Here is a 25,312-nt window from a genome sequence, read left to right on the forward strand (position 1 = left end):
CAGAGTTTGCCTATAACAACACTGTTCACTCTTCCACAGGTTTTTCACCATTCTTTTTGAATTTTGGTAGGCACCCGAATATGTTAGTTGGGAAGTTGGAAAGTGAGGTGCCCGCTGTGGAAGAGGTTATTCAAGAACTGAAACACGCTTATAAGATAGCAAGTAAAAATCTAGAAAAGGCAAAAGATTCCTGTAAGAAACAGGCTTACAAGAAAAGGAGGAAGAACCCAGTTTTTGAGCCTGGAGATTTAGTTTGGATTTCCACTCGAAATCTAAAATTCAAAGGAAATAGGAAATTTCAACCTCGTTATGTGAGTCCATATACAGTTGAAAAGATGGTAAATTGAGTTAGTGTAAAGATTACTTTACCTAGAAGGTTTAGGATACATTCTGTGTTTCATGTCTCATTGCTCAAAAGAAATCCACTAGGTCTGAGAAAAGTACTGCCACCAGCTCCTGTACTATTGCATTCAGAGGAAGAATTCTAAGTTAAAAGAATACTTGACTCGAAGACTAAGAAGGGAAAATTGTTCTACTTAGTAGATTGGAAGGGCTATGGTCCGGAAGAAAGATCTTGGGAGCCTAGTTCCAATGTCCATGCTTCAAGGTTAATCAGGGAGTTCCATAAGACAAATCCATATAAGCCAAAAGAAGTAGGAGGAGGATTCTTGGTGGGGGGGCGGGGGTACTGTCAGGATGGCTGCATTCAAGGCTGGTTCAAATTCCAGGTATAGTGGTCTAGGGTCTTCCTGTGATGATAAACAGAAGTTCTGGCCGTTGTCCTGGACTCGATTAATTGCTCAGCGTGCCAGAAAAAGGGTTTAGACCGCCGCCGCTCTTTTGCGGAATTCCAATATGGCGGCTGTCACTATTTTCGCTGTTTAGCGTTCAAGTGTTTTTAGAGCAATCCAGCTTTTCCCATTTCGTGCGCGAGCGTTTGAAGCTCAGCGCACTTCAACCGGAGAATTATGAGAGCGAGGGCTTGTGAGGTTCAGTAACAGGGATACAGCACTTAGTGAGAACTTGTAATTGTGTTTTGTTGTTACAGGTGTAGGAAGAGTCCGCTTGGAAATTCTTGAGAACAAGACACCGCAGTGGCAGTCTCTCTTATCTCCCATTCCCCTTTCCCCCTCTTTGCTGCTACTTGAATATCATTCGGCTGCAGTGGAGTAGGGGAGTTGGGAAATTACCGTCTGACCCCGTGGAAGCAAGGTTCAGGTACTCAGCTGTTTGACAATATGTAACGGAGGATGGACCTCCCATTTTAGGTTGGATCCACCAATACAATCTACACAATTGTCAATCCTAGAGCACCCTATCAGGTTATGGTGGTGGATGATGAACGTTTAAATGACATCCTTAAAGGAGCTGACACAGTGTTTCTAGAAGAGTTAGGCCAACTCAAAGGTTATATCCACAAAACTATGTTCTCAAAAAACACTCTTCCTGTTCAACACAAATTGTGGGGAGTACCATTAATGACCAGGGACTAGGTGAAGTCTCTCTTAAAAGACATGTTAGATGGGGGGTCATCATGCCCGTGGAAGCCTCCGATTGGGTATCTCTTGTAGTTATCACCAAGATGGCTGATGGCAAATTGAGATTTTGTGTAGACTTAAGGTCCTTAAACAAGTGTGTAGTTGCTGATACATTTCCTTTACCCAATATAAACGAGTTAGCGTCTACCTTGAAAAATGCTAAATTCTTCTCAAAACTGGACCTTAAGAGTGCATATCATCAGATCAGATTGCACGAGAGTTCAAAACACGTAACGCCATTTATTACCACTGAAGGCACTTTTCAGTTTACACGACTGCCTTTTGGGTTATTATCTGCCGCTAGTGTGTGTCAGCGTATGGTCACAGTTATTTTCAAAGGAATTGATTAGGCAGTTTTCTTTCATGACGATATCCTCGTGTTTGGAAGTTCCATGTCTGAACACAACTAAGTTCTCAAATCAGTATTACATAGAATTGCAGATGTTGGTCTCACTTTGTGTAAGGAGAAATGCTCTTTCTTGGTGGAACAGATTGAGTATTTGGGTCATAAGATCTTAGCACTAGGTATAAAACCCTAGAAGAATTTGCTAAGTGGTATTGATCTAGCCCCTGCACCCACGGATAAAGATCAATCGAGATCCTTTATGGGTCTCATAGGGTACTATTCTATGTTTGTACAGTTCTTTTCAGACAAAACGTTATGCTTAAGACAGTTGCTTAAAAAAGGTGCAAAATTTGAGTGGGGTGATCAACATGCTACTTGTTTTAATAACATTAAGATCTAGATGTGTAAAGCTGATGTACTGGCACCTTTCGACATAAAGCTCATCTGTTGTGATGGTTGATGCTAGTGCCACCAGTTTGGGGGTTGTACTTTCACAAAAGCATGCCAAAGTAGAGAAAACAGTTGCATTTGCTTTAAGGACACTTACAACCTCCGAGCAAAATTATTCTGCGATAGAAAGGGAGGCACGTGCAGCAGCCTGGGGTGTAGAATACTTTTGCACCGATCTCTGGGGTACGAAGTTCATACTGAAGACTGACCATAAACCCTTGGTTAGACTTTTATCTCCTGGAGGTGCAGGTAAGGGGTCTGTGAGGTTGGCTAGACTTGCAGCCAGTTTACAGGAATACCTGTATGAATCACGCACATTCAAGGATGAAAAAAACAGGCCAGGCATGGCATAGCATATGTTTAGACTTTATTGGTCCGATGGGCACACTTCCTTCTTGCAATAGGTTTGCCATTGTGGTTATTGATGTGTTTTCTTAGGGGTTGAGTGTAAAATGTGTTCAAGATATCACCACTGAGAGCACTATTTCGTTTTTTTTAATTCTTTGTTTCATGAAGAGGGTTTTCCTTCCATCATCATCACGACAATGGTACACAGCTAACTTCAAATGACATGCAAACTTTTCTCACAAAGTGTGGAGATGTGCATCATCGCACTTCCTTGTACAACCCACAGGGGAATTGTTTGTGCGAGAGTGTCAATCGTGTTGTTAAAGGGATCATTCAAATGGCATGTGTTAGTGGTGGTGTTGCTCAGACTATGGTGGAGGATATGGTTTGGGCTTATAGTACCACTAAATATATTCAATGTGACAAGTCTCCCTTTGAACTCATGCGGGGAAGACCTCCAGGTTCCAAATTGGTCCCCGCCTGGATTAAAGAGTGGGTAACTAGAGGAGGACAAACAAATGGAGCAAAACTTATTGATACTGGTATCAGAGGTTCTCGTTTTAGTAAGGGTGATTTAGTCAAGATCAAATCAGGGAGGATAAATAAAGGTCTCTCTAAGTTCAAGGGGCCTTTAAAAGTTACGTATGTTTTTCCATACTTTGTAGTCTTGGAGAATGGTGAAAGGTGGAATTTGCGTTGTGTAGCATTATATTAAAAGGCTGTTCACGGAACAGAAAGTTGTTCCCCTCACCGAAAAAACATAGTCTCTCAGGACAAGTATGTCAGTACCAACAGTGGTTACTTGTTAGCTAAAGATTTTGACTCTACTACTTTTTCTTCAGAAGCAAGTGAAAGAGGTGGTGGAAATGGTGATACAAATGTGTGGTATTGGCTAGTGAGTGTTGTGTGAGCGTGCAAGAGTGAGGTATGGAGTATGTGGAATGTTTGTGGTTGAATGAGTTGTTGGGTGGATGCGTTAGTTGAACTGTACCTGGTGGGAGTGGAGGAAGCTATCTCCGGTGTCGCTGTACCACTTTTAAAAAAAATAAAGTATTGTGGATCATCTACTTCTTCTGGACCTTCTTCATTTCAACAAAATCGTTTTCAAATCCATCTTTCTAATGATGTAAATGAAGATCATTCTGTGAATTCTCAAGTTGTTAGAAGTTTAAGAAACTGCAGGCAGGCCACCTGCATATTTAAGGGATTTTGTTTGTTGATTTAGACTTTAAATTTCTACTTCTTTATTTATTTTGTTCTGTTAGAGGAAGATGTGTTGTACTTCGCAGTATGGCGTTAGCCCTTCTTTACTTTCCAGTCTTAGATCTATTAACATTCTGTTCTGTAATTCTATTGTTATGGTGATGGACATTATAGTTTTGTTCAATTGGCTCCAGGGCACTGACGTCACGACAGGTGGCTTGCACCATCAGACCCATTGCCTCCACTCCCTCACCCCTTGAATGCGATTGCATCAGAGAAGCCAGCGCGTGAGCAGCGTTCTGAATGGGCTTAGATCTCGCCCCAGAGAGGCCAAAGAGTGAACGTGTGGCTCCATTTGCTCCACTTATCGAGCTCCCGGTAAAAAAAGTTGGGGGACGCCGTCCACCCGCGTGGTACCCCTACTCGAGCTCTGGTTGGCTCCCTGGTCAGCTGTGAGGTGTCCGTTAGGCTGCTGGCTCTATTAAAAGTCGGTACCTTAAACTTACCTGAAGTCTCCTGCGTAGTTTCTTCTCTACACAAACCTTAAAGAAGGACCCGTCACACAAAATGTGCCAGCCTTCGCTTCGTTTTAGCCCACGGCGCCGCACGTTCACTATATCACAAGTACAACAGTAGAGGCAACAGATTCAGAAGGCAAAAAAATACCTTTTCAATGACTCATCCCATGCGCTGTGGCCCCTCCCAAATTTACCGATGTCTCACTGAAACCAAGGGACTCCCCTCCAGTTTACAACCCAGCGTCTCTCCAAGCTACTCAGTCCCGCGCCTGTGCCTCTTTGTGATTACCGTTGCAGTTCCGACGTGCTCGCTCTCAATTCCTTCCACTAGACTCCCTATGCATTGAACCTCATTTTCCGCTTTCCTCAGCGCCAAACAGAAAAGGGTCGTAATGAACAACTGAAGACCTATTGGCGGAGACTAAATTAAAGATTAGATAACGAGAGTTGAGCATAGGTACAAACAAACCTCTATTCATTCTTTCTGTTTTAGTTCCGGGTATGAGGGCTCGCTGCAGCGGCGTTCACTGTAACGAAACAGCAACTGTTCCGGAGGCGGCTGCTGTTATTTTAGAACCAATAGCAGGCTATAATGGACGGTCCTGAGCCCTCGCCCCACCTAGCATTGGTCACAGCCAACACAAAGTAGCTCTCTCATTGGCTATTGTTGCTTTCGATTAAGACAGCGAAAGTAAGGCGGAAGCAATACGTTTTTAAAGAACCTTCTTTGGAGACCGGTAGAATAGCTCCTCATTTAGAGGTTTACTCCCCCATCTTAACCTGCTTCACACGAAGGCTGTCATGTAGGCTCAATACAATTCCCCTACTAAGAAAGGTCAGGCTCCCTGTCAGAATGTCATCATGCGCTGGGGGCCCAGTTCAAAGGGGACCCTGTATTGGAGGAGTTCCAAAAGGCTTCCAGGAGAAAGAGACTGCTGAGCGGCAAAGATTAAAAGGGTTGCTGGCAGGGCAGCTCTCAGGAGACATGCTCAGGTATTTTCTTTCTCTCGTGCTCGTTGTGCTAAATTAGTGCTGGACAAGTCCCCCGCATGTCTTCCAGCTGTAAAGTTTCATACTGAGGGTTCAGAAAGTGTTGATCCCCCAAAGGTTGTCTTCTTTACCATGTCTCAAAGTGTAAGCACTTTAGTTATGAGTTAACGTGAATAGACGCAAAGATTAATCCAAGAACTCTTAAAAAAAACCTGTGTTTATAGATAACTTGCACACTCCGTTCTAATGCATCGCATGCCGAAAGAACAATACACACCTAAAGACACCTGTGCATACCTAATCAACCTGGTTTATTCCAAGCAACGGTTGAAGTCCACAAATAAATTATGTGAAATGTGAGCCTAAGTGCAATCGGGGCTGAATCAACATGTGGTTACAACGAATACAAAATTCTTTAACTATTTTGTTGGTATTTCATCTTTAGGTAACTGCATATACATTAGCGCACACACGTTAAATAAAAAATAACAGCAAGTTAAACTAATCAATGGGAAATGTACTCTTTAGTGTTATGAAACCTCAACTGGTTAATGCGACCACTACATATGTCTTTTTGTATAACCAAAGTCACAGAATTGAATCCTGGTTGGACTTGTATATTAATCGAGCACGAGGTCCATGCCTGTGAGAGAGACCACTGTGAATATGCAAGCGAACATTTTAAAATTGTATTCCATACAGTAGAAGATATGCTGCCACAAAATGTGCAAACATTTAGTGTTTAAGATAAATGCTTTGAAAATATAGATTTCAGTAGTAAGCAATCAGACTATACCTAGAGCAAATATTTTTCTGGTTGTACCTGGCATTGGGCGTTTCCCTGGAGGCTGGAAGGGTGAGGTCTGGTTTTGCAGCGGAGCTGTGATATCCGCCCCCAGTAACAACAGCAGCAAGCGTTTCCAGCCTCCCGGGGCCAGGCCGTGCTTCGCCAGGGGCTGGTGCGAGAAAATTGCCAGGGCTGGTTTGGTATCCCTATCCAGCCATGATTCCAAAGATCCAGTCCTGAACTCCGCTGGAAACACCCTAACATTACCTCTCAAAAAGAATAAAACTTCGTAACCATAAAACTTCCAGTGATCTGATTAATTAAAGCCCATAATGGCTCCCAAGCAGCCTTCGTATTTGATGTTGAACAAATTGCAGACTTTTACATTTCTTCCAGGTCATAGGTACCCTTCAGAGGAGACTTGTTTCTTCTGCAGGTCTCTGTCCCTCTCCTTTACAGCACAGGAGAATCCACTCCTTCACTTTAAGCCAGTGACAGGCACCCGAAGGTCGGCATTACCTGTCCAGAAGCGGCAGTTTTTGTACAAAAAGCAATGAATCTTTATAAAACAAAGTTCATCCACCTCCGCTCCACCTGGAATGTTTTGGGTTGATTCGTCAAGCGGGGTCTGAGAAAAAGGGTCCCAAAACCAGTTTCTCTCATGCAATTCCAAATAAGAATTTTGAACACCACTACTGCAAAAACTGATGTACAGAATTACACCAAGTTTGGTAAGAAGCTAGACCCTTACCCATGGGAGTAAAACTTTATTGCATGATTTAAAAAAACCTTTGCACAGTACACAATACAAAAGTTAAACAATTTTGATACTTATTCAATTAATGGACTTATTAAATAACAGAAGTGAGGTAAAAAACAGATTTCCTAGACCACCATATGTCCGAACTCTCTTGATTCTGTCCTGCACCTATAGAAACTGTCTCATTCAAAATGGCTCTTGGCAGGTTTATATTTGGCAGACTAAAGGTGTCCAGCCGGAGTTCATGACCCTTTAATTGTGTTGATTCGGCCTTTAGAGTTCTGTTCGATTTTCACAAGGTGCCCACAGGGCAGTATTTTCCTTCTTATGGAGGTCCAAGCATCTGCGCCTCTGGCTGAGCTGGCGATTGGCATCTCCCCTTCCCTAGTTTTTTTACTACGCAGTCCAAAAACCTCACCAGTGCACAATTTAAATATGTGTTCCGTGGGTCAAAGCAGGCCAATACTGCGGATCTGCATGATCTGACTTCCTTATTGTTCCAGGCACTCCGCAGGAGAAGCCTTCTTTCTTTCAGGAGGCTGGGGCACAGGCACACAACATGAGTTATATCTTCCCTGTGCTTGCCGCAAAATCGACATGTCTCCGGGGCTTGTTCTCTTTTCCATTTGGGGAGGTAGCAAGACAGGTTAATCACCCCCAATCTTAATTTTAGAAATCTAAGTTTGATGTGTGCATTAAAAGTACAAGTTAAGTAGCTCTGAGGTGTCAGCTGATCGTATGTGATGAGGGGCATCCAACCATGGCTTCGTTTTGCAAGGCTCGCCTTATCTTCCATTGAGGAGAGCTTCTTTGTGCATTTTTTCGCTAGCCTTTTAAACTTATGTTGGCTGACATGCAGGTCCCATGCATCACTCAGGCCTAAGGTTTTTATCCCACTTGACAGATATCGATGCCCCGCTTGGCATCGTTTTGTTTTTAGATCGGACCATAGGTGTTCTGCTAAGCTGACTTCTTTGGGTAGCCTCAGCTTGTGGCAGCACATTAGGAAATGCATCATTCTGCCCAAAGTTTGCTTGCAGATGCCCAGTTCCAGCCTGATTTGTGCTGGTGAAGTGAAGGATGGTAAGTGAAAGACTGTTCTAAAGATGTTTGCTATAATTATATCTAATTGATCGCTGTGCAATCCCTTAAGCACCTCACTTGCATATGTTAGTGTTGGAATGACTTGCCTGCGCCACCTGTAAAGTTGGAGCAAAAGTTGGGCCGAATAATTCCTTATGGATGGAATTGAGAGCAAAAGCTAGTGCTGTACCTTTCTTTTTTTGTTCTCCCAGATGGGTTTTGTATCTTCCGTTGTTGTTGAAGATCACTCCTAGGTACTTGTGGCATATTGCTTCTGTAATTCTTACCCAGAAAGTGTGCTTTTTAGGTCTCGCCCCTAGCATTGCAGTGCGCAGCACGAGACATTTAGTAGGTAAAAATGGAGTTTCAGAAGCTGACTCCGGATTGGCATACGCATGAGCGTGTGCTTTATCTTTAGGGGTTCGCTATTGGCGTTTGCGTGCGTGTTTTTTACCAAGAGAGCACGCAATAGGCCAAAGGCGGGTGCATTGCTCCACCCATGGCCTATTGGTGTCGATTACATTTACAGGCCGTCATGTGGTTTCAATTATCGTGCCCAGACACGGGTGCAATAATTGAAAGCACGTCTCGCTGTGGCACGCGCGCTCACCACTCGCGGGATGGCTCCCTTTTTGGGTCCATTTCACAGGGAAGCAACAAAATGAAGGTGGGCTGCTCGCGCGCAACACTCGTTTTTTTATTTTATATTTTATTTCTACCAGGGACACAGAGGGAGGGTGGCATGGTGGGGGCGTTTGAAGGTGGGGGGCAATTAAAAGGTTTTAAGGCCACTGCCCTATTTGGAGTCATAAAAGTTAATAGCTCTGCTGTAAAGTTGTCTCTTAGTGAACTCCTCTTCCTTCAGAGAAAGTGTCATGGTAGACACCAGGAGACCCCCCACACCCCAATTTCAGTGTTATGGTGTTGTCGTGTAAACTGCATATTTCCTAGTCACCATACGGAGAGTCCCTAATGTGCTCTCTTGTCGATAAAAAATGCCGCATTCAGGCTGCTCGATAATCCCTCTGACCCCCGTCTATCGAAGGCCTGTCTGTTTTTGTTTTTACTAGATATAGTAAATCATCATGTTTGGCACCCGTGGGCCCTCCTGGCCGATGCTCCTGTCAGCTGTCCCGGCGTTAAACGTGAAGTGGCAGACGTCCAGTGCCCCCTCGCCCTGTAAACACTGCATCCCCTGGTTTATTTTTCCACATGACTGGGACACAATTGCCCGTCTTCCCCGCCGAGCCTGCTCCCATTCCTAGGAAAAAGGGCCGGGAAGGGGCCGCAATTTGCATAATCGTCTTTGGTGCCATTGTGGGCGGCGCTGGATGCCGGCGCAGCAGCAGACAGGCCACCTGTCCACCACAAACGAGCCGGGCCCTTTGTGCACGTGCTCCTGCCCAATAAATAACTTGATTAAATATTATTTTAAAAAAATCCAAAATCCGCAAATATTTGCTTTGGGTTTAAGCCCTTCTTTTCACCTCACGTCAGAAGCGATTTCCCCCCCTTTTCTCAGGACGAGCCTGTAAACGCAGCCTGCACTCCGAGTGGTGCAGTTCGCGTGTGTGGAATCTTCCTCATGTATAGTGTATGTGGGGTGGGAGTGGGAGAAAGCGTTTGTCTTTATCCCTTGATTTGTTTGGATTCCCTGATCCCTCTCACCCAAAGCATTGCAGCAATGGATCACAGTGATATGTTTTCGGCGTCTTCTGGACTCTCGTCACAAGACCACCACTTGCCAGATAGCACACTGGCACTTCTACGTTCAAGGGCTTACACTCTGTGGTGCTACATTCACACGTTCACTAAAATATGGATGCAGCCACAGGGCGATAAAGAAGCCATGTCATTTCCAAACTGCATCCAGATGTGCACACATTTAAACCTTGCTACATTTTGTGATAGCTTAAGCTGCTTATCAAAGTTGCTAACCCTAACAATTCAGGAAGTAGGCTGCAGCTGTTTTTTTCAGCAGAATTATGGCCTGCGGGTGTCACAGTCATCCTTCTAACTACCTTACGAAAGCTGTATAGTGAAGTCATTGAAAGGTCAAAACAAGCTCCCTGCACAAAGAGGAAATTACTGACACTGATATGGAATTTGAAATACATACCTGGAGTTACTAACTGACAGCATTATACAGCATTAGTGTGATTGCTGATGTGTTAGTGAGGTTAAGGCTGGCCTCAGTACTCAAACGTCATTTATTAAATCATGACATTTAATTTTGATGAATCCGGTAAGTCACAAGTTACTCTTGTTTTCTCTGTTCTGGGTCCAGTGTCATGTGATGTCCTCATCGGGTCTAAAGGTCAAGTTATGTCATTTTTATCCTAATAAAAGTTTTTGAAACTGTAGAAATCTGCCCTATTTCACTGTCACAGAAGGTGTGCAATTGCGATTAATTTCAATGAAGTAGAGATCTCAGGGACCCTCTATGCCGGGAAGGCTGGAGTGCACCCTGTGAGCAGTCCCTTCTTGTGGGAATTTTGAGATGCGGGTTCCTAGGTGGCTGCTGTGCGCCTTTAATCTTTGGAAAGTGGATGGGCGGCATTTCTGGAAACCAAAATAGAGGTGCAATGCTTTATTTTCTTTCACTTGGCACTCTGCTACCTTCTATTTTGCAAATGTTTGTCTTAAGCATTCAAATATCGAAGATTCTACTTATTTGATTTACGTGTAGAAGATTTAGGAAAATGTGCGTTCGTTGGTGCTGTGATTTGTGTTTATCGGCAATGTTTCTCTCTCTGTGATCTGTTAACACTGCATTGCCTGATTTATTTCACTTCGCTGTACCTTGTTACTGATTTACTCCACTGTAGTGTGATTTCTATACTTCGCTGCTGTGTGCCCTGTTTCTAGACTTCGCTGCTGTGTGCGCTGTGTCTAATCTACTTCACTGCAGTGTTCATTGTGTCTGGTGTACTTGACTGCACTGTATTTATTCCCTATGCTTTTCACTGCAGTGCTCTGTGCACTCATTGGAGTGAGCTTTGTACCGGATGTATTCCGCTGCTGTATGCTTGCTTTGTGTGACCACTATGCTTCCTTGCAGATGCGCTTGGGTGCAGTCTGCTCAATCCCGATGCTCTTCAATGCAGTGTGTTTTGGCCTAATGTCACTATCCTGCGCAATGCTCTTGATGCACCTCACTCCAATGGACTGTGTGCTTGTTGTTCTTTATGGCAGTGTTCCATTCGGTCTGTCTCCACTGCAGTATGTTCAGCCCTGATACTCTTCACTGCAGCGTGTTTTATTCTGCAGTGTTCTATACCCAATGCCTACTACGCTTATTTTATATAACAGATGCAGGGCAGAATGTATTTCTCTAATACACCGGAGTGTCAGTATACCCTTAGTTACTAAGGTTTCAGATTGCTTATGTGTGACATTTTCATAATTTCGAAATTCTATGGGAGCATGTGGCTTGAAGTACTTTTCCTGAATTTTTAAAATTTCTGATGTGTATTTTGAGCATCTAGATGATTTTTTGGAAATGACTGAAACCAGGGGTCAATGGTAGTGAAAAGTAGTAAGAGCCCTAAGAGCATTTACGGGAAACTGGGTTAGTGAGGAAATTTTAGTATGACTGTTTATCGATTTCTGAAAATGCTTTTCTTCATAGGAATATGTTTTTTTGTTTAAATTGCCCCTGGTACAGTAGATTGTTTGATAATAGACCACTAAATATCTTGTATCATTTAATAGCGCTCTTGTTCTATATTTCGGAAATATGAAAGGAAGTACCGGGTTCTCATTGCTACATACCTGCCCTAGGTAAAAAATAAACATTATCATATACAATACCAATTGCTCTAACTCTAATAATTGCGAGACCTATTGCATTGCAAATGCTTGTTGTGATTTGGTATAAATCTGTTTAGTAAATTCGGAAAAATTGAGTTTAAAAATGTATAGATATTTTGGGCCACTGTAGTACAGCAGGACCTGCAGATCAAAAGATGAGACTTGATTTGCTGCCGTCAACATCTACAAAGATGTTTGGCATCAATTTTAGGACTCGCTGACTCAGCCCCCATGTCATATTAATCCAAAAAAAAAAACTTTATAGGGGGATCCCCTGGCACCATAAGACTTGCGAGGAGGTCAAAAAACGGTTTTCTTTGGTCCCCACACAAAAAAAAGAATAGGGGGGGCCTGGTCTTTTCAATTATAATACCCACGCAATGGCCAGGAATGGACAGGGTCACCACCAATAATTTTTTGTAACTGATGTGGTGGGCTTCAGGGAGTGCAGGTACCCCCCTAGGAACTTTAAAAAATGTAAGGTAAGTGTCCTGGGGCCATGAAATACATGACTCCAGGAGAGCTTACCATCTTTTTTAAATCACTCCAAGCTGGAGCTGTATGTTCTTCAGCTGGCGTGTGGAGACCCCTTGTGGTTACTTCTGTGCTGCATTTTGTGGCCTGAAGAGCCTTAAAGAAAGACTTGCATGCATGTTTAAGGTTGTTTTGATTAAAATGCTTTATTTAAAATATTTTTGGGACAATAATTATTAAGCATTGCCATGTATATTTATAAACAATACAGTGGATTATGGTTATTGATAAATTATTGTGGTGACTTTTTGACAAAGCCAACAGGTCGGCTTATATATGTTGATGCTTATATATGTTGATGTGCTGACATCCTGATTAGGCCAATGTGCCTGCCTTTTTATATTTTGGTGTTCTGACCCTTTGACAAAAATAGGTATGCCTTACTTAAAATGACATCACCTTTATATTGTTGCTTTTAAAAAAACCTCAAAAATTCATTGGAAAAACAAAGATTAAAGTGAAGTTATAGTTAGGTAAAAACATAACTTTTTAAACTCTAAAAACAACTTTATTCCCCAATTATAGTTACCTCCGGTATCTGTAACGTATGCCCTGCAATGCACTACTTATGACCTCGCATATTCTATCACTCATAACATTTTCTATGACATCATTCATTTTTGTTTAAATCTGTTTTTATTGTTTTTCACTATACATTTTCATGAAAGACAAATGACATTGCATGAGACTGACCATATGTTGAACCATCCATCAATGTCAGGAAAAAATTACAGTTGGACGTACATTAATCACCACATGCATGTCAGTGGTATTTTTAGTCCAGAAAGAAATTGAACCTCCACATTAGTCCAATTCGTCAGGGGTAAAAGTCATCATACAATAGTGAGGCGAATCCGTTAGAATGCTGTACAGAGTTCTTTCAGATCATACTACTTGGTCAATGGAACAGATGCTATAAGCTAAAACCAACACTTCTTAAACAAAACAAGTAATTCTATGACCTATTTCAAAACATGACTTGACTTAACTATATCTGGTGAAGTTTGTTGTTTTTTAGAGTTTAAACGTTATGTTGTTTTCTGAACATTTCAGCTAACTACCTCACTTTAACCTTTTACTTTTTTCAATATGTGTGTGTGTGTGTGTATATATGTGTGTATATGTATATGTATGTGTGTATATATGTATGTATATATATATATATATATATATATATATATATATATATATATATATATATATATATATATATATATTCTATATCTAAACGATGAAGCCTGTTACAGGAAATCTAAGTTTGCAGACCTCAGACAAGTCAAGGACTCGTTTTTTTGTTTTGTTTTTTTTTTCCTTTTTTTTTGCGCTAGAAACCGATATTTTAATAGGATCAAAACAAATCAAGACACTTTCTTATTGATGCACAAATAATATAAATATTTACAGGAACCCAATTTCTACACATTATCATTTCTGTGCTATATAGTTTTATAAGTAAAACTGTAGGTTTGTGGAACTTAAGTGACCATTTCTTTGAACAAATGTGCTGTCTGTCAATGACAATGCGCTACTGCATGATGCTTTAGTTACTTTCTAAAATCGCCCGGACTCATGTCCATTAAAGCTTCGTGGGTCACGAAAGTTTGTTATTATAAAAAGTGAGTTGTGGTTCTAAAATGTTTGGAAACCACTACCCTAACCACAGGTTAGGTAATAAGACAGGAGTACTTTGGACCCAGTTGGCTCAACATATGTTAAACACTGTTGCACTTAATTTACACTGAATGTTTGAAGGGGGAAGGTAGACATGTACCACTCAACATCATGTTAATTTTGATATTTTAGAGGTCAGCCCTAACAGACACCCTTTAACTTTTAACACGATACACTGGTTAATAAATGTTCAAAGTCAAGGACTCGGTGTTCAAAGACCTGGCCCTATGGAAACTGACAGGTCTTCTCAGCAAAGATGAAGTCTGCTTCCTGAAAAATGAATATGCACTAACCCCTTTGCTGTATTTTATCCTCAAAGTCCACACAAATGTAACACCTGTCCCTGGTAGACCAATAGTTTCTGCCCAGAGGAGCCTTTTGGAGCCCATGTCCAAAAACTACGTGGACTATTTTGTAAATGAACATATTGAGAATCTCCCCTCGTTTATCAAAGATACTGGCCATTTCTTATCCAAAATCCAAGCTATCAAATGGGATAAAGACTATTTATTTATCGTCATGGACTTTAGCACACTGTCCACGTGCATACACAACTCAGATGGCCTTGAGGCGGTCAGATATTTTTTTGGCAAACAGAACATCCAATTTTTTTAACACAATGTTATGATTTTAGAAATGATTGAGACCTGTCTTATGAATAATTCTTTTTTATTCAACAGAGAAGTTTACCAGCAGCTCCTTGGTGTGGCAATGGGGACATGCTTTTCTCCCAGCTATGCGTGTCTCCACTTTGGCTGGTGGGAGGAACATGTCCTCAGGAGAGACCACAAAAACATGTTTGACACACACGTCCTCCACTGGTGGAGGTTTATAGACGAGGTCTGTGTGGTATGGAAGGGGCCTGTAGAGGCTGCAGAATTATTTGCCAATGCCATCAATAACAATTAGTTAAATTTGAAATTCACTGCCCCGATTAACAAACAATGTGTTCAATTTTTGGATGTGGAATTTTACATTGAGGGCAACTCCATCTGCACAAAGCTTCACAAGAAGAGCACTGCTGGCAATTACATTTTGCATGCCAGCAGTGCTCATCCTGGGCATCTGATCCAAAGCATCCCCTACGGGGAATTCTTGAGAATTCGGCAGAAAAGTAACTCAGACAAGGACCTCAAAGACTGTCAGACTGAAGCATTCAAACGTTTTCTGAACCGAGGCTATAAAACCAAAGAGTTACAAGTAGGCTTGGATAAGGCTAATAGCCTCAGCAGAAATACATGGGTTCAACAAATATCCACCACTAGCAGCTCCATTCCTGATAAGTCCACACAGAATTCCAATCAACTTGATGTGGTGAGGCTTATAACAACTTACAGTTGCCAAGAAAAACATATCAGGAAAATTCTATATTCCAATTGGCCCATAGTTTTGACAGACGGGACCCTGTTCCAAACCTTGCCCAGATTACCGGCTCTAACATTTAGGCGTGCACCCTCTATTCGGGACGCTTTAGTCAAAAGCAGTCCAGAGGTCAATTACAATACCACGTGGTTATCCTCCAGGACAGGTTTTGTCAAATGTTCATCTTGTCGAGCCTGTAAGTTTGGGGCAAACACTAAGGAATATACCACATCATTTGACTCCACTCCCTTCAAAATCCAGAGTTTCTACACCTGTAGGACTGACTACGCAGTCTATGTTCTGGAATGCACCCGTAAACTAAGATATGTAGGGAGCACCAAGCTCCAAGTTTATAACAGGATTCTCCAGCATTTACGTGCTGTGGTTACCTCACACCCCAACTATCCAGTGGCATGCCACCTAAAACTTGTCCACCAAAACAATTTGAATGATCTTAATTATTATGTGATCAGGTCTGTGACTAAATCAATCTGGGGCAGTAACAGGGAAAACAACTGCTCCAACTAGAATCCCTGTTCGTTCTCCAATTAGATACCAGAATGCCTAATGGATTAAACACGGGGGAGGACTTACACAACTTTCTATAGACAGGGACATTCTATAGTACAAACATCTTGTGACTGATGATTTTTTCTAGATTTTTCCTCATCATGACTCCGTAATTGCTTATTTACTTTTAAAAATACTTACTGTATATTGTTCATTGATATGACGTCATTGCACTAATCTCAGGTTACGGGTAATGTGCACTAGACCTTTAATGAATAGGGGCTCCATATGCGGCCTCGAACTGTTAACTTCATATTTGCACACTTTCTTCTTGTTATTTGCACAATATTTGCACTGTCACTTATTTATTTTATAATTTATTTTATTTTTTCATATTGTTCTCGGGTAAATGCATTGACATTATTAGAGTGCTGGACATACTTTTCATGTGTAGAACACGAGCAGTATCAACGGACAAAACTGTTTTGCTTATTAATTGGAAGCACATTTTATTACTATGATGAAATTAATTAATTACATTTTATGAATAGTGATTTTTAACTTATTTTTACAGTTTTAACCGTATTTATACATGCATTTATTGTGACTCGTGGATATCTATGCATTTATTATATTTAAATTTATAAGTATTATATTTACCATATGATCATTGATGAGCTAATTTTCCGGCAAGTCTTTTAACTATGTTTATTGCATAGAGGGGTAGCTGAGGAGTATCATCGACGAGTGTGGTCACTATTTAAGGTTCACAATTGGTCCAGCGCGTCATGTGATCAAGGCCGTGGCAACGCTGTCGAAATATATATCTATCTATATCTATATTGGATTGTGTATATATGAGGGGGGTGTGTCTCTCTCTCTCTCTGAGGCAGCACGAAATTTCAAGCATCCTGGTGTCGTCCTGGAGTTTCATTGTCGGTGGAGACGTGGTGTTGAGATATATATCACATATTAGTGACTATATATATATATATATATATATATATATATATATATATATATATATATATATATATATACACAAAAAACAAAAGTTAAAGCAATGTCATAATTAAGTGAAATGTTGAGTAACAACGTAATGTTTTAAACTCTAGAAACCACAGAAAATCACCGGTTATAGTTATAATTATCTCAAGTAACTATAACTCATGCTCTAACGTAACTATAACTCGCGCCCCTGCCATGCATAGTTTTCTAATCAATAATATTTCTGCAAATGTTGCAGTGATATTATCGATTATGTCATAGAAAATGTCATGAGTGATGTAATATGTGGGGTAATTAGCAGTGTTTGGCTAGGGCGCAGAATTTTATGTCAAAGCACAAGTTATAGTAACTAGAGAAATATAACTGGTGAGTTTCTGTGTTTTTTAGAGTTTAAAATGTTACATTGTTACTGAACATTCCACGTTAATTTAACATTTGTTTTTTTCAGTGAATTTCTAGGGATTTTGTTTTAATGTAAAGTATTATTTAATTATCATATGTACATCCAACCCTCTGTCATTTGCTTCCAAACACCTGCATGCAGCCATCCCCATGCTGCGTACAGCTTTGGGCTATTCGCAGTGTGAGGTTGGCCACAAGGCCTGGCCAGAGGCCAGGCCCTGTGGCCAACCCCTGTAAAGGAAGACTACCCCACGCTGCGCAGGACCTTCGGCCGTGCATGGCAGAAGGTTGGCCACAGGGTCCTGTGGCCAAACCCTGTGCCCCCCCCGAATGTAGCCGAACCCCACACTGTGGATGGTCTTCCGCTGTGCACGGAGGGAAGTTGGCCACAAGGTCTTGCCTGAGGGCAGGTCCTGTGGCCAACCCCCCCACCCCCACCACCAAAGACAGCCAACCCTACACTGCACACAGCTTTCGGCTGTGCAGGGCAGGGTGTTGGCCTATGATGGCCCTGGGGGGTCCAGTCCCCAAGGGCAATATATATTTTAAAGGGAGGGGGGTATGGCCCTGTCCCCAAATCTCATTAGGTCCAGGGGAACCCATCCCCTAGGGCTTTTTTTTATTAAAGGGGCTACCTGGCCCCGCTCCCCAATTATTAGGGCCGGGCGACCCCATCCCCCAGGGTCTTGTTTATTAAAGGGGAAGGGGACCCCCTTCTCTGGGCATTGTTAGGCCCTGAGTATCCCATCCCCCAGGGCCACTGCCTTAAATAAGGGGACCATGTGGCCCCCACCCTGAGCAGTTATTAGTCCTGGGGACCCCATCACCCTCACACTTAAAGGTGGGTGCCCTGGTGTCACCCACCATATAACCATATAGTTGTTGGGGGTCACAGGGGCAGCCCCAAGGCCCCAGTGTCCCCAGCCGGTTTCCCTCATGCAATGGGAGCCGGCATTCCTCCCACCCAGAGGGAGTGGCTACTACTGCTTTTCCCTCCCAGGGGGAGAGATATGTTAATCTATTCAAACAGCATTTGTAGAGCACAACACTGTCACCCATAGGGGTATCTGGGTGCTGTGTATCCATTGAAGCGCCTGGTTGTGAGTCTCTTTATGAAGTCTGCCAGTGAGGGGGCTGTACGGAGCTGGAAGGGCTGGTCGTTCCAGGTCTTGGCAGCGATGGAGGAGGAGTGGCCACCGCTGCAGCTGCAACGGATGTGGGGTGTGTGAGAGCTAGTGAAGAGGAACGCATGTGTCTAGATGGTTGGTGGAAGTTTAGTCGATGGTTGATGTAGGAAGGTCCTAGGTTGTGGAGGGCTTTGTAGGGGTGTGTGAGGATCTTGAACTGGCGTCTCTTCTGGATGGTGAGCCAATGGAGGTCTCTCAGGTGGGGGGCAATGTGGGTTAATTTGGGGAGGTCCAGGAGGAGTCTGGTTGCAGCATTCTATATGGTCCGGAGTCTTCTGAAGAGCAGGGGTGGGATGCCCGCATAGGGGGCGTTGCTGTAGTTGAGACAGCTGTTGCGAGGTCCTGTGGGACGGTCTTTCTGGTGTTGGTTGGGATCCATCTGAAGATTCTGCTGAGCATGCCAAGTGTGTGGAAGCAGGAGGAGGCAACTGCGTTGACATGTCATTTCATGGTCAGTTGACTTTCGAGGATGATCCCCAGGTATGTGAATGGTCAATTGGTGTGGGGATTAGTCCAAGTTGAGTTGGCCACCAGCTGTGGTCCCAGGCATAGGTGTTGTTCCAGAAGATCAGTACTTCTGTTTTGTTGGAGTTGAGTTTGAGGTAGTTGTCTCTCATCTAGTTGGCTACGTTGGTCATGGCGTTGGAGAAGTTGGTTTTGGTGTTGGCAGGGTCGTAGGTGAGCAAGAGGATTAGTTGAGCATCGTCTGTGTAGGATATTAGGTTGAGGCCTTGTGATCTCACAACGTCTGCGAGGGGAGTCATGTAGGTGTGGACCAGGGTGAGGCTGAGGGATGATTCTTGGGGTACGCCGCATATGATGACCTTGGATGCAGAGCTGAAGGGGGGCAGCCGGATGCTTTGTGTGCATCCTGTGAGGACGGAGGCGATCCACTTGAGGGTATCTTGCTGTATGCCTGTGTTTTTTTTTGTGTGTGTTTTTTTTGTGTTTTTTTTGCGGAGTTTTATATAGCGCGAACTAGACCCAAACCGAATCAGGTATCAGAGCGCTTTACATAGCACCAGTTACGTTACATGAGGACACACTTTCATTTTTAGGCACGGGGAAATTAAGTGATTTGCCCAGAATCACAGGAGGTTTTTGGCGTCGTTACCGAGACTCGAACCCAGATCCCCAGGTCCGAGGTCGAGCGCCTTAGCCGTTAGGCCAAGCCCTCTAAATTTTGTGTAGTCTGTTGATGAGGGTGTTATGGTAGACAGTGTTGAACGTCATGGAGAGTTCGAGTAGGACCAGGGCCACAGTTTCTCTGGCTCGTGGAGTGTTCTGATGTCATCTGTGGCAGCAATCAGCGCGGTCTCAGTGCTGTGGTTGGCCCGGGATCCTGATTTTGAGGCAATTAGTAGGTTGTTTTGATCCAGGAATTTGGAGACCAGGTCGTAATGGCTTCGCTGATGTTTGCTGGTTAGTTGAGGTTGTTGGGGTTGAGGGTGGTGAGTTGGAGGTCAAAATTGTTGTAGATGTTGGTGATCTTGCTGTGGAAGTAGTATGGGAGGGTGTCGCAGAGTTCTTGGGAGGGTTGGATGATCTATATGGCTGTAGAGTTGGATAATTCTTTGACTATTGTTAAGCGTTCCTTTGTGTGGTTGACTGCGGAGTCAATGCGTGTGGTGATGGTTGCTTCTTGGTTTCCATGATTTGCTGGTGATAGTTGCTGAGAGCTGTTTTGTGAGCTGCTCTATAGGCGGGGTTCTAGTGGCGCACCATTGTTTCTCCAGTTGGTGGCAATTGCACTTAGTGGTCCTGAGCTCTGGGGTGTACCAGCTGGCTTGTTAGGAGGTCTTATTGGATTTTGTAGGTTTCAGGGGGGCGACTCCGTTTCTCTGCCTGTTTCCGTGTGCGCAGGTAAACATAAATCAAAAGTCTGCTCCCAGTGGATCGGATCATTTTTGAAGCTGCAGCTAGCTGGGAGCAGACTTTGTGTTTGCTCCCGTTTGGTGAGAGTTTTAAAAATGCTCCTGCCAGGCGAGAGCAAACACAGGTTTCCCTGCCCGTGCCAGTGCATGCAGGGAAACCGCTATGTCCCGGGAGTGGGCTCCCCGGGGCATCGTTTTTAAGTCAACCTTAGAGGTTGTGGTCCACAGGGCCTTTAGAAGCTTGGGGAGGGGGTGGTGCTGCCCCTTCCCCCATAAAAAAAATTATGCTGGGCTCAAGGAATTAGCCCCTGGGCAAAAAAAGACCAAAAGTAGGGTAGCCACGTGCCGCTCTTAAAAATATCCCGGGCCCTGGGGCTTTGGGACCCTAGGACCAAAATCAGCCCAATGAAAGGCTCTGCATGCCCCATTCCCCCTCACAAACACGCAAGCACTGGGGAATAGGGTCCCTGGGTCCAAAAAACAGTCCGGGGACCTGGGCCGCCTGCCCCTCTCTCCCTGAAAAACATGCCAGGCCTCTATGGATGGGGTCCCTGGGGTCAAAAACAGTACGAGAAGGGGGGCCACATGCCCCCTCCCCCCTGAAAAACATACCAGGCCCTGGGGGATGGGGTCTCCGAGGCAAATATAAGGCCAGGGAGGGGTGTTGCATGCCCCGTCTCCCTTCACAGTCCCTCTGTGCCCTAATGCTGAAAAAAGCCCAGGAAGGTGGGCCGCATGCTCCACTCCCCCTGTGAAAACATGCCTGACCCCTGAGGATGGGGTCCCCAGGCCGAAATTGTCCCAGAGAGGGGGGGCCACGTACACTCCTCTAAACAAGACATTGGGCCCCGGGGACCCCGGGGGCCATGCGTGCCCCCTCTCTCAAAAAATAACCCCCCCCCCCCAGCCCTGGCCCGCCCCTGGGGGATTTTCAAAAGCAAGCGTGGGAACCCACCCTTTTTTGTATTTTGCTGCAGTTTCGCAGCAACATTTTTAAAAACACGTTTAACACCAGGCTTAGGGACTCACAGTATCCCTACCTTGCCCACTTAGGTTTTTTAGGTCTTGCTGAGCCAATGCGCTTGCGCATTGCTTTGGAGAGAAATTATGTAGGGGCGCCAGGAAAGCCTAACAAGAGGGCTTTGGAATGCGGATTATGGCCAGTGCATGTGTGCCGGGCGCACGCTCACCATTTGCTCCCCCGCCCCTCCCCCATCAGATTTGAAAGGAAGCCGCTCGCACACCACCATTTGTCTGAGCCTCGGCATCAGACTTCAAAGGAAGCTGCTCACCCCCCCCCCCCATCAGACTTCAAAGGAATGCGCTCCCGAACTTGCTGGCCTCGCTCTCATGAGCCTTTTATTACTTGTTCTTTGTTGTGTCTCTCTACCCTCTGAGACTACTGTCCCTCCAATCGCTCTCTTTCGGTCTTCCCTAAATATCCCCCCCTTGCTTTCTGATTTTCCTCTTTCCTCTGCCTCTCTTTCCACTGTCCCTTTGTTCCCCACTTCTCACATTCTTCTCTTCCTTGCTTCACTCGCCCCTTCCCTCACTCGCTTTTTATTAAATACTCAAACTTATATACCTCCCGGGATGCCACGGCCTCCATAGCTGCACCTCTCTCTTCTTTGCTGTCTTTTTTGCTGCAGTCTGTCTTGCATTTGACTCACCATCTCCCCTTACTTCACCTCTTTCTCTCCCCTTCACTCTGACTCGCCATCTCTTCTTTCTCTCTCGATTCCCCTTTTCTTCTCATCCTTCCCTGACTCACTTTTTTCCCCGTCTCACTGCTCTTTCTCCCCTTTCTTTCCTCCGTTTTCCGTCCTCTTCTTCTCCCTGTCCCTTACCTCTGTATATCCTCTTTCACCCGAGTTATCCGCTCTCCCCACCCACCCCCTCCCCTCCTCTGTTCTCTCCCTCTGGTTTCTCCACCTGCCCTGACCCCCTCCCTGGGGCCCGCATTAACACTCCTGACACTGCTAACTCTTGCCATTAGAAGTGTGGCCTGTGCGGGTGCAGCTGGGCACCACCGACAGCTGGGCACAGCTGCCAGAGATGTTTCCGCCAAGGCACAGGTGAGACAGTCACACCTCAGCCCTCTCTCAACACCTCGGGCTGTTACCTGCCTGCGTGCAGGTGGACACGAGCCTCACCAACGAGCCGGGGTATGAGGGGGTTCATTTTTTCCTCCCAGCACCCGCCTTTCATCACCTTCTCTGAGGCTACAGTTCAGTTTCTGGTCTCGTGGGCTTTGAGGTTATTACATCACTCGAGGGTACCACCACATCACTCGAGGGTACCACCACATCACTCGAGGGCACCACCACATCACTCGAGGGCACCACCACATCACTCGAGGGCACCACCACATCACTCGAGGGCACCACCACATCACTCGAGGGCACCACCACATCACTCGGGGCACCACCACATCACTCGGGGCACCACCACATCACTCGGGGCACCACCACATCACTCGGGGCACCACCACATCACTCGGGGCACCACCACATCACTCGGGGACACCACCACATCACTCGGGGACACACTCGGGGACACCACCACATCACTCGGGGACACCACCACATCACTCGGGGACACCACCACATCACTCGGGGACACCACCACATCACTCGGGGACACCACCACATCACTCGGGGACACCACCACATCACTCGGGGACACCACCACATCACTCGGGGACACCACCACATCACTCGGGGACACCACCACATCACTCGGGAACACCACCACATCACTCGGGAACACCACCACATCACTCGGGAACACCACCACATCACTCGGGAACACCACCACATCACTCGGGGGCACCACCACATCACTCGGGGGCACCACCACATCACTCGGGGACACCACCACGCCATTCAACATCATACATAACTACATCCCATCCAGACACATGCTCCCTGCTCTACTTACTCCTAACAGACTACCATTTATCATTAACAAACATATAATCAGCCTTCCATCATTTGTCCAACTAACACCCTACTCTTCCTCCTACCATAATAACACTAACGCAAAACACATACACTGCACACCACCGCACTTTTTAACTCTTGCAACAAACCAGTCTAAGACAAACACTCTTACCTATACTTCATTCCCTTCTACACACAGCATACACTCTACTTTTCAACACATCACCACCGCCTCTCACAAGCAATACTATACAACCAAATCCATTGCATGAAACAAATACACCAGCACCCCTTTTCACTACTCCTCAAAAACAAAACATATCACACATACCAGTACAACAAGATCTTCAAAGCACAACACCTCATAATACTTACCATCACATTGGACAATTTAGAACCTCACTACATGACCACATGCTGCACCACCACCCCTGACTCATACATCTTCTACCCTAAACAAACAATATAAGCGACGTGCCACTCCTCTCAAATTCGCTTCCCCATGTCTACTTCACAACAATGTTACACCACGAAAACAATATAGCACACCGACTCCCTCTCAAACACCATCTCCACCACATACACACGCAGACCCTTCAAAATGCCTTCTAAGCATGCTGGATGAGGAACTTGGTACAGAACAGCTACACGATTGCTCTCCTAATACAGCTAATGCCAGCACTAAAAACACACCTGCTACAAACCCACACAATACTGATTGCTCTTCTACAAAACAGAGTCCCACTATCACCAAAGGCCATTCTCTAAACCGTCTACTAATAAATGCTCGATCCCTCTCTAAAAACAATCATCACATCTATGACCTTCTCACAGATGCAAAACCAGACATACTATTTATAACTGAATCATGGTTGGGAGATGATATGGCTCCAGTCCTGCATGAAGCCGTTCCTCTAGGCTATCAAACGATCACCCAAAATCATATAGGCAAAAAAGGAGGTGGTCTAGCTATTGTGTTCAGGCAAACATTACATATCACTAAAGTTGCCAACATTTCCATAAAGAATTGTGAGGCTCTTCTAACAAGATGCAACTCTACACCATCTTCTTCCTGTAACTTTGTGTGCCTTTACAGACCTCCACCTAGCAAGGCAACATTCCCAGACGCACTTCTAGACACTGTTTCAAACCCGATAATACACTCCAACCTATGCGTTCTGGGTGACCTCAACATTTGTTTTGACAAACCCAATATGACCCATCAAAAAAACATTATTCACTGGCCTAAACGCACTGAACCTGCATCAGATTGTCCACAAACCCACACACATCGCTGGACATATCCTAGATTTAATTTTTGCTAATACTGAAGTAGTTACCTTTCAAACTATAACTCCAGTCACATGGTCAGACCACCACTTGCTTGCTTTCTAGCATAAAACAATACTAAGCGACTCACCTAAAACTACCTTACATCCATCCACCTATCGGCCGTCGAACAAACTCAGTTTGGAACACTTAGAAACACAGCTAACATCCAGTACAAATCTGGAAACAATAAATTCTGTTCAAAATCTATATGAGTGGCTACAGGAAGCTTTTCACAAAAAGACAAAGGAGGTCCCCTTATTATCCAATCCGGGACAGGGGGAAAATGCAATAAAGTAGCGATGTCCCTAGCACAAAATACATACACAGGATCTTATGGTTAGGTGATATTTAAACTGGTTGTGCTGGAGCAGGGAGGCTGGATTGCTACTTAACGGCGGTCGCATCAAAAGACCCCCTTCAGGAGGATTTCCCCTGAACATAGCGCATTTTTTTAAATTGATGATTATCCAATCGCTACACAGTGCGCCACCAATTTTAATCAAAACCGAACCTGTTTTTAATCTGAAGATATCGGTGGCTCCAGCATACATTAATTCATGTTGGCATCTTAACTGTTCAAAGGTGGTCACCCTGACAAGAAGATTTACTATCTTATAAACTTGTGCATATCGGATGTCACTAGAAGTACATAAG

The 25,312-nt window shown here is 44.3% G+C and overlaps 1 protein-coding gene across 2 annotated transcripts in view; it reads left to right on the top strand.

Annotated features, from left to right (window-relative positions):
• The first annotated feature begins 5,090 nt into the window (after positions 1–5,090).
• BTBD8 (BTB domain containing 8) overlaps positions 5,091–25,312 on the top strand; it is a 419,591-nt gene continuing 399,369 nt past the window's right edge. Inside the window, exon 1 of one of the 2 annotated variants that reach the window (XM_078646322.1) lies at positions 5,091–5,396. In XM_078646322.1, coding sequence (XP_078502448.1) covers positions 5,257–5,396 — 140 coding nt within the window. In that variant the 5' untranslated portion in view covers positions 5,091–5,256. The remainder of the gene's footprint in view (positions 5,397–25,312) is intronic. The other variant, XM_078646321.1, reaches the window with a different exon arrangement.

Source organism: Lissotriton helveticus, chromosome 1_1, assembly GCF_964261635.1.
Source record: "Lissotriton helveticus chromosome 1_1, aLisHel1.1, whole genome shotgun sequence".
NCBI classification, from domain to species: Eukaryota; Metazoa; Chordata; class Amphibia; order Caudata; family Salamandridae; genus Lissotriton; species Lissotriton helveticus.